The following is a 12,028-nucleotide window of genomic DNA, read 5'->3' as shown; positions in this document are numbered from 1 at the left end:
TTTTATGTTCTTGTCATACCAAATAATAGAACCAGAAGATAACTTATAACAATGGCTACATATTATTACAGCTTTCAAGCTTCATGAGTGTTTATATAGCTTATATGACATATATAGCATACCCATTCATTGTATTAAGTGAAGACACACTGAATGAACATCGTAGGCTGAATGCCGCCAATGCCAGCAGCATAATTCCTCTCTAAAGCCTCCTGTCACCTGTAACGCGATAACCTCCCATCTTCATCAGAGTCAGTGACATGCGGCGACCTCTCCTCTAGGTGTTAATGTGGTGGAACTCCATGTAGGACTGAGCTCCTTTGACCAGTGTGGCTCCTCTTCTTATGTTCTTTCCTTTTCCACTGATAGTTTTCATAGATTGGCTCCTCTGGACAGTTTGTTCCTAACCTGTCTCTCCCATTTTGCATTATTAGTTTTTTTCAGAGGGGTGTTCAGCATGTATCGTCATTGGGAACATGTTAACAAGCACGGGCTGGCAAAAGTTGCTAAGTGTAATATGGTGTGTGTGTGTGTATTTGTGTTAAGTATGTTTATGGCCTAATTTCCTAATCTCACAACCCCAGTAGGTGGAAAATGCAAGGCCAACATATAAGCATTAACTGGAAATCCCTGTTCAACTGCAAGCAACTTTCATAATCTTTGAGTGGTGAAACTATAAAAAAAAAAGTAGATGCAGCCATTTGAATGCCCACTGATCAGAAGAAAAGCACAGGTAGAAACAAAATGTACAGGACCTGCAAATGTACCGGCAGTGTCAAGAGTCTGGGGTCAGAAATAATGAGGAAAAGAGCAGATCAAGCAGTTTTGGGTTGCAGTTTGCCATGTGTGTGTGTCTTGGGAAAGCAGCACTCCCGGCAACCTGGACTTATGAACGCTCTACAGTGAAGTAAGTGATGAAATTTTGAGCCAAATCAATCATCATGATGGGAAAAACTAGGAAAATAACGCCCAGGTTATCCTTTAAAGTATGTTACATTTTACTAATAGAACTTAATAAAGATATTAAAATGCGATTTTGAATGATTTGGGTATTTTACTAAACCAGTAAAATATGAATACATAAATACATAAATGGACAAACAAAGAAACTTACAAACATGCAAATAAAAAATAATAAAAAATGATGTGCTCAAGGGACTCTCCCCTGTCCTGAAGAAGGAAATTGGCCTGGTTTATTAATCAGTCACACTCAGTGATGTGAAGGCATGAGGAACTGCAAACAACTTGATGCATTTGGCACACACACACACACACACACACACAAACAAATGACCTCAAAAAATCACCTCACCTCAGCTAACTTTGCATGAAAATGGAATGAAAACAATTTGGTTCGCTTCACAGCAGTGGCCTCAAGTAGCTTCCTCCTTCTCAAACCAGAGAGAACAAGACGTATTACTGCAGCGCACTTTAACTTTACCATGTACTTCAAAATTATGCTTCTTTTCTCTGGAGCTGTTTGCATCTCTGCAGAAAGTAAGTATACATTTATTCCCTATTACTGCTCCTCTGTGATTTCAAACTTTATCATGTTCCTACCTCAACAAGATCATGGAAAAATTACAAATCCTTTTAGTAGGTGCGGGAGTGAGTGGGATTTTAAATCTAACAAAACACACATGACCAAAATGAGCAGAGCAAATTCATTTGTAAATCTTTTTTTAGGAATATGTTAGTAATATAATAAGTTGTTGCTGGAATTTTATATGGATTGTTTATTTAATTATTCTCATAATAATCCTTTGATCACATTCTTTATTAATTATTGTTATAATTATTCCTTTTTAGGAAGTTATGAGCTTAAGTTATGTCACAGCTATGGATGCTTTGACTCAAGTGATACTGAACTCTTTGTGATGCTGAATGAAGATGAAATCTACTATGCAGACTTCAAGAAAGGAGAAATTGTTTGGGATGGCCGGGTCCCATCTGAGGTTCATGTTTCCTGGGCCTACAAATATGCAGAGTATTACAGAGCCTCATGCAAAAATCAAATGGAATCATGGAAACAAGACAAGTCAGCTGTAACAAAGGCTAGAGGTAAGTGAAATTACTGAATCAACAGGTCAGTGATAGGGTTCACTGTTTATCCGCTGTTGACAAAAGGTACTGCATCATTTTAGAACTATCTTTTACAAAAGTATGCAAACTTTAAAGTGTATTACATTCAGTGTTAATTTAACCCCCAGATGCACCTGAAAGCATCATCTACCCCAGAGATGAAGTGACAAAGGAGGTAGAGAATACTCTCATCTGCTTTATCAACCGTTTCTTCCCTCCCACCATCAAAGTCAAGTGGACCAAGAATAATGAAGAAGTAACAGCGGAAGAATCTTTTATCCAAAGCTTACCTAATCTTGATGGGACGTTCCATGTTTTATCCACCCTGCGCTTCACCCCCACAGAAGGAGACATCTATGCCTGTACTGTGGAACACGAGGCCCTGGAGTATCCTCAAACCAGGTTTTGGGGTGAGAACGCAGAAACTTAATGTTGTAAAAATAAAATAACTCTATACCTTTATATTTCATTGATGGGCCACCACATCCACAATGAGACGATATTGAATTTTAACAGATTAATATGCTCATTGTCACTGCATAATATTCTAACATGTTCTGACAATTAAAAGTTAGTGAATTCTCATTCAAATTATTCCGCAGTCATTTCATTTCTGACAATATTGTTCTAGTAATGAAAACACATTGCTCAATCAAAACTATTTAAAAACAAGGTAACGCTTTAACAAGTTCAAAACATTTGATTGAATTGTGTTTAGAGCCACTGTAAATAAATATAAATTATTTTTGTAAAAGTTTCTGATACCCTTCCTTTTCAGACTACTCCCATATCCAATTTTATCTGAATACAAATATGGATAAAAACTAATGTTCTTAATTAAAGCTGGGGGAGGCAACTTTGGAGAAATTAGCAAGAATTTGAGAGTCTACAAAAAAAAATCCCTCCTCCCTCTCTGCTCCCTCCATCCCTCCTGTAACTCTTCTCTCCAAATGAGGCTCAGGCGCGTGCATTTGTAAAACTCAATAAATTCCAAATCTTTTACACAAAACTCAACTCTGCTAGCTTAATGTAGTTCGTACTAAAACATTTGCTAGTATAGATTAGCCATTGCGGCTACAAACACACATTGCTACAAACCTTGGTCAAGCGAGGTTCACTCTACACTGGAGAGAGAGCGCCGTCTCCGGCAAACTTGATAAATTCCAAATAGTTTATGCACAGCTCTGCTAGCTCAGTCTAGTTGTTACTGAAATATTCGCCGGCAAAAAAAAATATGTTTTTGTGACACATACAGTAGATTAGCTACCACAGTTGCTACAGTAGGCTACCTAACACCGGTTGACTGACCTGAATATGGCTCCTTCCTGATGAACAGTCTTGTGCAGTGGGGAAAATAACTGGCTTCCTTCCTCAACAAGCTTATTCCAGTCCCAGTATTCAGTTTGGATTATGGCTGTTTCACCTCATCTCTTCTGTGGATATATTAGTTTTCTCTCTGCAGTTTGCAGGGCAGGAAGGACTGTTTGTGTGCATGTGATTGACAGGCAGGGGCATCTTAAGGCTAAGATGATCGTAGTATCCATCCTACAAAGCCTCTTTAGTTTGTGAGGTGTTTCCGAAAAGCATCTTAAAGGAATAGTTCACCCAAAAATGAAAATTCAGTCATCACCTACTCACCCTCATGCCAATTGAAACACAGGTGAAGTTTGTTAGTCCATAAAACAATCCTGGAGCTTTCCAGCACGACTTCGTAGCAGCGTTCTTCAAAAAAACTGAAGTCTTTGGGGGCCGAACTTTAGAGTTTCAAAAAGAGCAGAAAAAGAACAAAAAATATCCATAAAACCCATAAGACCTAAAAAATCCATAAAAAAATCCATAAGACCGAAAAGGTAATGTTAGGTCCGAGTGAAGCTTTTTCAGTTTGTGTGACGTAGCCCTATGACTAGGAGTGTAAACACGGAAGTGGAGGAGATTCACATGACTGTGCATGCGCAAACGTTTTTCAAAGACAACTGGCTAGTGAAGATTTGTGCTAAATAATGGCGTAAATATGAGTCTTTTCCACTCACTGTGCAATCATTGGCTTCAGGAGACTTGGATTATGCTGCATGAGTTGTATGGAGTCATTTTATTTCTACCTGTTGGGATGTAAAGAGAATTTAACCAAATATTACAATGCTGAAAAAAAATGCCTACCCCAGCTTTAAATGAGTACAAATAAATCAACAAATAGTGACATCTGTGCACACTCCAAATGGGTTCAAACAAGCTATTGTGATTATATGAATGAGGAACATTTTGAGACATGTCTCTACTTCTCACCATTTCAGTAATGTCACTATTGGCATAAGAATGCATCATATGAAGGTTTAGGTTCAGAATTAACCAATTCCACAATCATTTCAATTTCTAAAATGAAATAGCTTTTGGATTTGTGGGAGGTGGAAGTTGACAGTGAAAGCCTCTCGTACAAGAAATGAAAACTGGTGAGTAACCCCTGGTTATTTTCTCCTGTCCTCCCCAGAGCCTGACGTAGGTGAGACCAGTTCTGGTCCAGGTGTCTTCTGTGGACTTGGCCTGAGTCTGGCACTTCTGGGAGTTGCTACTGGGACGTACCTTTTTGTTAAAGGAAACCACTATGAATGAAGCTCAAGAAGGAGCACATCTGTGATTTCCATCCTTTTATTATAATGGCAGACATTAAAGATTTGTTTGTGTCGGGGTAAACTTTTCAAGTTCTGTACTGATCTTTTGAATTGTGAAATAAATATCTTTATCCAGTACTGAGTATGAAATGGAGTAATTATCTGGTAGATTTTCAAAGGAACATAAAGTGAGTATATACTACTTCTGCTTCACTTCACACTCTTTTAACTTGATGACCATGTTTCTTTTGTTTTTTTGTTGTTGTTTGATTTGGCATTTAATTGATGTGATTAGACTACATGCAGTCGTTTCTTTTCATTCTTTTATTTCAATACAGTTCACAATAAATACTGTTTGCCACTGAATCATCATTCTCATGAGTGCATATAAAATGTTGTATGCTTACATTAAGTTTTTGAAACGTTTTTGAATAATACTAATGTTAATAATTATATTCAATAATTCTGATATTAAAAATAACTAGATGGCACTCAGTAGAGCACATACTGTACCTCCTCCAGTGCTATGCAGTTGTCAATATATGCCAGTTCCACGTCTGATTTTCACCAAAAGTTAATAATGTCTTCCATGCCACATTACCAACTTGTTTCTCATCAAGATGAACACATTGTCATGACTGGACCTGAAATGGGACATGAGATCTGCCTGTTCAAATTCTAGCATTGAAGCATTGTACTTGTTGGGGGGGGGGGGGGGGGGGGGGCTCTGGGTGCTTGGGCACCTGCCCTTTTTCCCTTAATTGAACAAAATACCCCTTCCAATATAAATTTATTATTTTATTTTAGCCATTTTCCGAGTAGTTAATAAATTGTAGCGATGCGAGCAAAACTATTTGAGCAACTGCAAAACACAAATGAGATTGTTTGCATAGTGCATTGCCCCTTTCTCTGTGCTTCTCACATGTGGACGCCCCCCCCCCTCCCGACATCGCCGCGCTATCAACAGAATCACAGAGCAGGAGGACAACGAGCCAGGGAGACCGACTGTGATAGGTATCGGTTAGTTTAATAAATATAGTTGCAGCCATTAGTTAAACATGGCGATATATCACATATCCTGCAATTATTTTTAAGCATGTATGCTAGGCTGTCAATGAATTAATGTAGCTAATTGAAACTTGGACCGAATTGACTATTGCTAGGTAGCTTGATGCTGCTGCTAATAGTGATTTTCTTAGCCCAGTAGCTCAGATTCTCTCGTTTGCTAACATTATTTTTTCATTTTACATATTATATAGTGAGTGGCTGCAAGACGCCCTCGAAAGCAAGAAGGGCGAAAGTAAAAGAGAAAGTAAAGCAGAAGGCAGCTAGAAGGACTCAAGACAACAGGTGAGAGGCAGACTGGGCAGTCAGACGGTGGCAGGGCAGCTAACTTACCTTCATATGTCATGCAAGGAAAAAAATAGATTTAGTGACTTTATCTTAAAATCTATCCAATGAAGATTGTTACATTTTGTTTTCAGCTTTCAGCTTGTACTATTATGATAGAAATATAAGATAATCGAGAATTAATCACTTAAGAATTTTTTTATTTTTTATTTTATTTAATATTTAGCACAGGCAGACAGACATGCAGAGCGATGAGTGGGAGAAAGAAAAGGACAATGAGACAGAAAGACAAGAGATGGAAACAGATGATTAAAGGGATATAACACCGCATTGCTGTACTCCTAAAACACAGAGATTATTCCACAGACTGTTTGACACTGATAGATCACTGTTAGATGCCCCTTTTTTCATTTGAGCACCTGCCCCTGAAGAACTCTTTACACGTCCCTGATGCTAACAGACAGAAACAATGGAGTGAAAACACCTTAGTCCAACTATATATATAACTATAATTATCATCATCATGATAATTTTCATACAGTGGGAGTTTCCCGTGGTGAAAGGGTGGTGCCATTCTGTGTCATATTGTTATATCACTGGACACGTCACTGACATATCAGTGTGCCAGCATTTATTTCCTTGTCTGTTTCTTTGCTAGTGTCCTGAACCTGTAGACTCATAAATGCCTCATGACAGAGAAGCTTCGTTCCTATAGATTTTTGTTTATGTGAAAACATGTATATTGGGAATTTTCTTTTTTGTATTGTTTTCTCTCTTCTCAGTTTGGGTGAGTTACATCACTTTCCACTTGAAATAATGATACAAATTTCTTTCTTTGAGTAAGTTGTGTTAATTATTTATTGTTTATTGTCAATTATTTATAATTATTAATTTGACATCAATACTTTTGTGTCCTTTTTGTGTCCAGTTTTCTCAGATGGAGATTTTGTGCAGTCCACTGCATGTTGTACTTTGAAAGGTCCAGGCTTAAAAGATACGGAGTATACCATAATGGAGCGTTTTAACAAGAAATTAGTGATGCAATACAACAGCACAAGAGGCAATTGGACAGGATTCACAGCCTTTGCAGTGCGAAAGGCAAAAGCTTGGACTGATGATCCTTATGATGCATTAGGCAGAGTATTACAAAAGGCACTCCTGTGCGACAGAAAGAGAATAGACGCATTTGGAGGTAAATGTAAAAATATTTTTTCTTGAGTTTGTGCTAAATGAAATGCACAAAGCAAAAAATGCATATATTAAGTGTTGTGCACATGCACATATACATATGTGTGTCTGCATGTGTTACATATGCTTGTGTGTATTTGGATACTTTGAATCTAGTTACAGGTATGAAAAATGTCAAACTAAGCTAATGTGTATGTTTGAGATGTGACTGGTTAGGGCTAGTGCTGGCCATGGTTAGAGGACGACAGGGTTGGTGAACAGAGATGAGAAAACTCGAAGGATGGAGGCAGGACACCAGAAGATCAATTTACCCACATAGTGGTACGTTTACTGAAGGATTCAGATGTGGTTGCTGTAAGACGCACACAGGGGATCCCTCAGTAACATATACTGTACATTTGAAAGGTAATCATGGCTGGAGAGCAAACAATGGAGTGGCCATGTCTTCCAGGTCTAGTGGTGAAACAGGAGTTAGGATGGCTTGGGCCTAGTAGTTAGGATGTGGGGAGCCTCCTTCTTAAAGAGCCAGGTCACTCTACTGAGTTGGCCTTTTGGGGAGCCTTTTCACAGTGTAATCATAATAATGTAAACCTTAACTTGTTTCTTTCAGGTGATTTCACAGCTATGCCCAATGTCAAGCTGAATTCAGTGAAGTTGCCTAGTGGTAGACACCCATCCATGCTTGTGTGCAGTGCGTATGACTTTTACCCAAAACAAATCAGAGTGACATGGTTGAGGGACGGACGGGAAGTGACCTCAGATGTCAGTTTCTCTGAAGTGATGGCTGATGGGGATTTCTATTACCAGATTCACTCCTACCTGGAGTACACCGCCACTCCAGGAGAGAAAATCACCTGTATGGTAGAACACCTCGGTCTCACTGAACCAGTGCTTCAAGTCTGGGGTGGGTGTGCCAGTGTGTTGATGTATGTGTATGTAGGGTCAGCAAATGGTCAGTATGATGTTTCTAAAAGCATCTTTTTCTCACTATTTTAGACGCTTCCCTTCCTGAGTCAGAGCGGAATAAAATAGTTGTGGGAGGGTTTGGTCTGCTACTTGGTTTTGTGTTTTTGAGCGCTGGATTGATCTACTACAAGAAAAAGTCTGCTGCACACATCACTCTCTGTCAAGGTAAATACATTACAGAAAATATAGTAATATAATATAATAATATAGTAGGCCTAGCAAAGGTGGGACCTTCTCTTAAAGATGTAACAGTGTTATACATTTACCACTGCAATAATAGCCGTCTTACCCTGATTTCAACAGGACCGGTGTTGATTCCTGTGGAAAACCTCCCTGCAGCTGAAAGGACAGAGCAAACTGAACAACCATTAGTGTAACTGGTGCATACTGTCCATGGTGGTGTGATTATGACACCACACATATATAGCATAAGCATAGCATGACTGTTAATATCATAATCTTTGGGTGGTAAAACTGTCTTGTAATTATTTTGTTGACAATTTTGGCATGGGTTGCAAACTCTCTCTTATAGCCCTCCCAGAAATAGATGCAGCCAATGAAAAGATACCAACGAAAAGAGCAGATCAAGCAGTTTTGGGTTGCAACAGCCATGTTTGATTAATTTATAAACAAAACTTCCGCACAATCAGAAAGCCAGCAGCTACAGTATGACGAAGCACTGATTGTAGATTTGCTGTGTGGTTGATCAGTCATGTTGTCTTGGACTGCAAACTATCATTTAACTAAAAGCGGGTCTGACAAATTTCTTCTTCTAAGAGGGCAGCGAGGGTAATAACTCCATACTCTCATTGTATAACATGGTGCATTGTATAATATGTCTTGTTAATAATCATGTTATTTGTTAAAGTATGCTGCATTTTACTAATACAACTTAATAAAGATAATCAAATGCAATTCTGAATGATTTTGATACAAATAGACACAAAGAAACATACAAATAAAAAACAATGAAAAATGATTGTGATTGGTGGAGTATAATATGTGCTCAAGGGACTCTCCCCTGTCGTGAAGAAGGAAATTGGCCTGGTTTATTAATCAGTCACACTCAGTGTTTAGAGATGTGAAGGCATGAGAAAGAAACCAAGCATGAAGCTGGAAATAGTTTGGGTTTGATAGCAGAGGCATGAGAAAGTTCATGTGCTTTACCTCCAGAAAACAAACAAAAAATCTTGTCTTTTGACTATTATTGTTACACAGGAGTACTGGTAGCGGCAGTGCTCGTGTGTGTGTGTGTGTGTGTGTGTGTGAGAGGTGAGGTGTTGGTGGAATTTGGTGCAATGTATTGATAACACCTGTCCCCCGCTTATTTAACTCTGCTTGTTAAGTTACTATTACTGAAATGCAATTATCAACATCATTGATAGTGGGCTACAGTTGAGGGGTTGTGGTGGTTGATTAAATAAATCCATGTCAAACTTTGAAAAATGAAACTGACGTACATTCATTGTATGTTAAACCCCTTTAATTGTAGCAAACACTGTCTTTGTCACAAAATCAATTCTTCACTTAGTGAAATAGTTTATGAAACCTGTGTAAATAGGCTGGTGCTGGATGGCATGATGATAGCTTACTGCTTTGTCAAAAACAAACTCTTGGCCTTATTTTGTGTATTTTGGAACCACATGAGTAATACATTTTTTTAGGAAACAGTCGTGGCAGCTACAACAGTTAGTGGCAACCATTACTATTGCTAACAAGCTAAAAATGTATGACTTGAGTTGATTGTACGTATGTTTTTGCAGTAATAAAAGTCAAAAAGTACGATTTACTGAGAAAGGACAAGTAAGGTGAAGAAGTTTACTTTAAGCAAAGTGCACTCATTTTGCTTGATTAGAAACAAACTCAGCTAACAGTGTCTTTGAATTTGTCAAGTTAAATATCTAGTTAGGGCAGTCAGTCTCTCACTATGGTCAAAGTTTCTTAGACCCTGAACAGGACTGTATTTGATGACATGTTTCAGTTGCATCACAGTAAACTGATATGGCAATGCACTGTTTCAACTAAAACATCCCATAGACACTGGGTGCACTGCTGTACACTCTTGCTGCTGTGTTTCTGCTGCTGCTTACTATTTATTTTCCCAGCATGCTTTCATTCTGCGCAGCACAATGTGTACCCATGGGGTGTTGTAGTACTGCTGCCTGCTTGGTTGTTTTGTTATGTAAGCAGCAAGGAGCACCTTGAAAACTAGAACCATTAGTGCCAATGCTAACTGTATCACCAGATCTTTATTCAAAATGGTCAAATTTATGACGTTAGTGATTGACCGACCAAACTTACCTCAGAAATAGAGACATGAATGAAGATTTGGAAAAAGATATTGACGCCTTTCTAGTTTACTGCTGACATAATTTATTTTCATCTTTAGAATGATTTTGTTTGAAAGAAACTTCCAGTGTGAGGGCCTGGCAAAGGATGGGCATAGTGAAAGCATGCATGAAGATGTGTCTGAGGAAGCAACTGTTGGAAAGAAATAGTAAATTAAGTTTACAATAAATAGCCTGTTGTTTGGCTATCAAATATACTAACATCCATTGCAGCTGTGACCCACTGTAATGAAGGGAACAGGAAAACATTAAGCGTTCAGCTTGCCTGACAACATGTACTTCACATTTTGGAGCTTTGGGATTATATGATCGAATAAACATTATACCAAATGTCCAGACAGGACGTTCACATTAAACTTGGCATTACACAGACTGGCACCTCTTTTTTACTGTGTGGAGAAAATGGAAAATAAATTGTGTGATGCATCATGTGCGGTAAACACAGGGATTTTCCCCATTTTATCATTTTTATCATTTGTATCACAGCAAACCACATGGAATACAGTCTGCCCACAGATTAAATGGTCTTGTGTGCAGATCATTGTAAATTGGAGCTTTTTACCACAGCTTTCACACAATGAGGTGCTTCGTGTCACCATACAGAATCTGACAAAGGTGTAGTCCTACATAGCAATGAGGAAAAACACATCATCTACCTTGGCAAAGGCATTCTTGACTGACCAGAATTTCCTGGTTGGTAGCACAACATTTGCTTCCTAATAACATTCTTCTTGTCTAAACCTCACTACAGAGTATGAGTATAACACAATAGAATTCAGCAGAATTCAGTTTTTACAATTCATCCATAAGACAAGACAGAAACAACTTTAACAAGGTCACCCACCAAACAATAGATAGTGTGCCAACTCATGTAAACAGATTTTTGAGAATGAATGCAAATATATATACAGAGTTTTTTAGTTTGGCGTCTACAGGTGGGTGCTGGATGGAGGTGGGGATGATGAAACGATGTATGGTTAGCAGCAGCAGCAATAACTGAGCAGCAGTAACCAGCAGTCTGAGCAGCGTAGCAGCAGCATGGCAATGCGAAAGAGAGTGCAGGCTTCACTTCATTAAATAATTCATAAAAGGAAAATACAGTAATAATTTCAAAAATGACTGCTGCATGGCGATACTGATAATATATAATGTATGGTGTATAAGGTACAATATGAAGTGTATGTAGGTACAACAATGGCCTATGCATGGTCTCTGTGTGTTCTTCCATGACAAAGAAATCAAATGTTTTGCACCTCCAAACAGAGAGCACAGGGCAGAAAGTTTTAGAAGCCAGAAATCTAGCATCTGGCAAAGTAATCGCTGAGTCATTGGTCTTGATCTAACCCTGCCACATATATTATTTTGTGTTATGGGACAGTAAACTGCCGTTTTAATCATATTTGATACAAATGGGTTAGATTTTTGTTCCATATGTTTACTGTTGAGTGTTTTTTTCTTAAAGTTTATCATGAAATTTGTACCACTGAA

At 38.3% G+C, this 12,028-nt stretch overlaps 2 protein-coding genes across 2 annotated transcripts; both read left to right on the top strand.

Moving 5' to 3' along the window:
* The first annotated feature begins 1,357 nt into the window (after window positions 1-1,357).
* Window positions 1,358-5,011, top strand: LOC139925378 (H-2 class II histocompatibility antigen, A-Q alpha chain-like). Its single transcript, XM_071916728.2, has 4 exons — window positions 1,358-1,497; window positions 1,810-2,061; window positions 2,211-2,492; window positions 4,568-5,011. The coding sequence occupies exons 1-4, from the start codon at window positions 1,443-1,445 to the stop codon at window positions 4,687-4,689; spliced, it is 711 nt and encodes a 236-aa protein (XP_071772829.2). The 5' UTR covers window positions 1,358-1,442; the 3' UTR covers window positions 4,690-5,011.
* Window positions 5,012-6,682: 1,671 nt separating this feature from the next.
* Window positions 6,683-9,585, top strand: LOC139921929 (rano class II histocompatibility antigen, A beta chain-like). Its single transcript, XM_071912336.2, has 5 exons — window positions 6,683-6,825; window positions 6,967-7,230; window positions 7,837-8,130; window positions 8,223-8,357; window positions 8,496-9,585. Exons 1-5 carry the CDS (start codon window positions 6,774-6,776, stop codon window positions 8,567-8,569), a joined length of 819 nt encoding a protein of 272 aa, XP_071768437.2. The 5' UTR covers window positions 6,683-6,773; the 3' UTR covers window positions 8,570-9,585.
* The last annotated feature ends 2,443 nt before the right edge of the window (window positions 9,586-12,028 follow it).

The sequence above is a fragment of the Centroberyx gerrardi genome, chromosome 7 (assembly GCF_048128805.1).
Source record: "Centroberyx gerrardi isolate f3 chromosome 7, fCenGer3.hap1.cur.20231027, whole genome shotgun sequence".
In the NCBI taxonomy this organism is placed as follows: domain Eukaryota; kingdom Metazoa; phylum Chordata; class Actinopteri; order Beryciformes; family Berycidae; genus Centroberyx; species Centroberyx gerrardi.
Note: the sequence above shows the minus strand (reverse complement) of the source record. Positions and strands in the feature narration are given on the sequence as shown.

What these genes read in the sequence shown, in the direction of transcription:
- LOC139925378 (XM_071916728.2), top strand. Translation starts at nt 1,443, where the DNA reads ATGTACTTCAAAATTATGCTTCTTTTCTCTGGAGCTGTTTGCATCTCT. An exon ending in TGTTTGCATCTCTGCAGAAA is followed by an intron (nt 1,498 to 1,809) that starts GTAAGTATACAT and finishes ATTCCTTTTTAG; the next exon opens with GAAGTTATGAGCTTAAGTTA. An exon ending in AGCTGTAACAAAGGCTAGAG is followed by an intron (nt 2,062 to 2,210) that starts GTAAGTGAAATT and finishes TTTAACCCCCAG; the next exon opens with ATGCACCTGAAAGCATCATC.
- LOC139921929 (XM_071912336.2), top strand. Translation starts at nt 6,774, where the DNA reads ATGTATATTGGGAATTTTCTTTTTTGTATTGTTTTCTCTCTTCTCAGT. An exon ending in TTTCTCTCTTCTCAGTTTGG is followed by an intron (nt 6,826 to 6,966) that starts GTGAGTTACATC and finishes TTTTGTGTCCAG; the next exon opens with TTTTCTCAGATGGAGATTTT. An exon ending in GAGAATAGACGCATTTGGAG is followed by an intron (nt 7,231 to 7,836) that starts GTAAATGTAAAA and finishes TGTTTCTTTCAG; the next exon opens with GTGATTTCACAGCTATGCCC.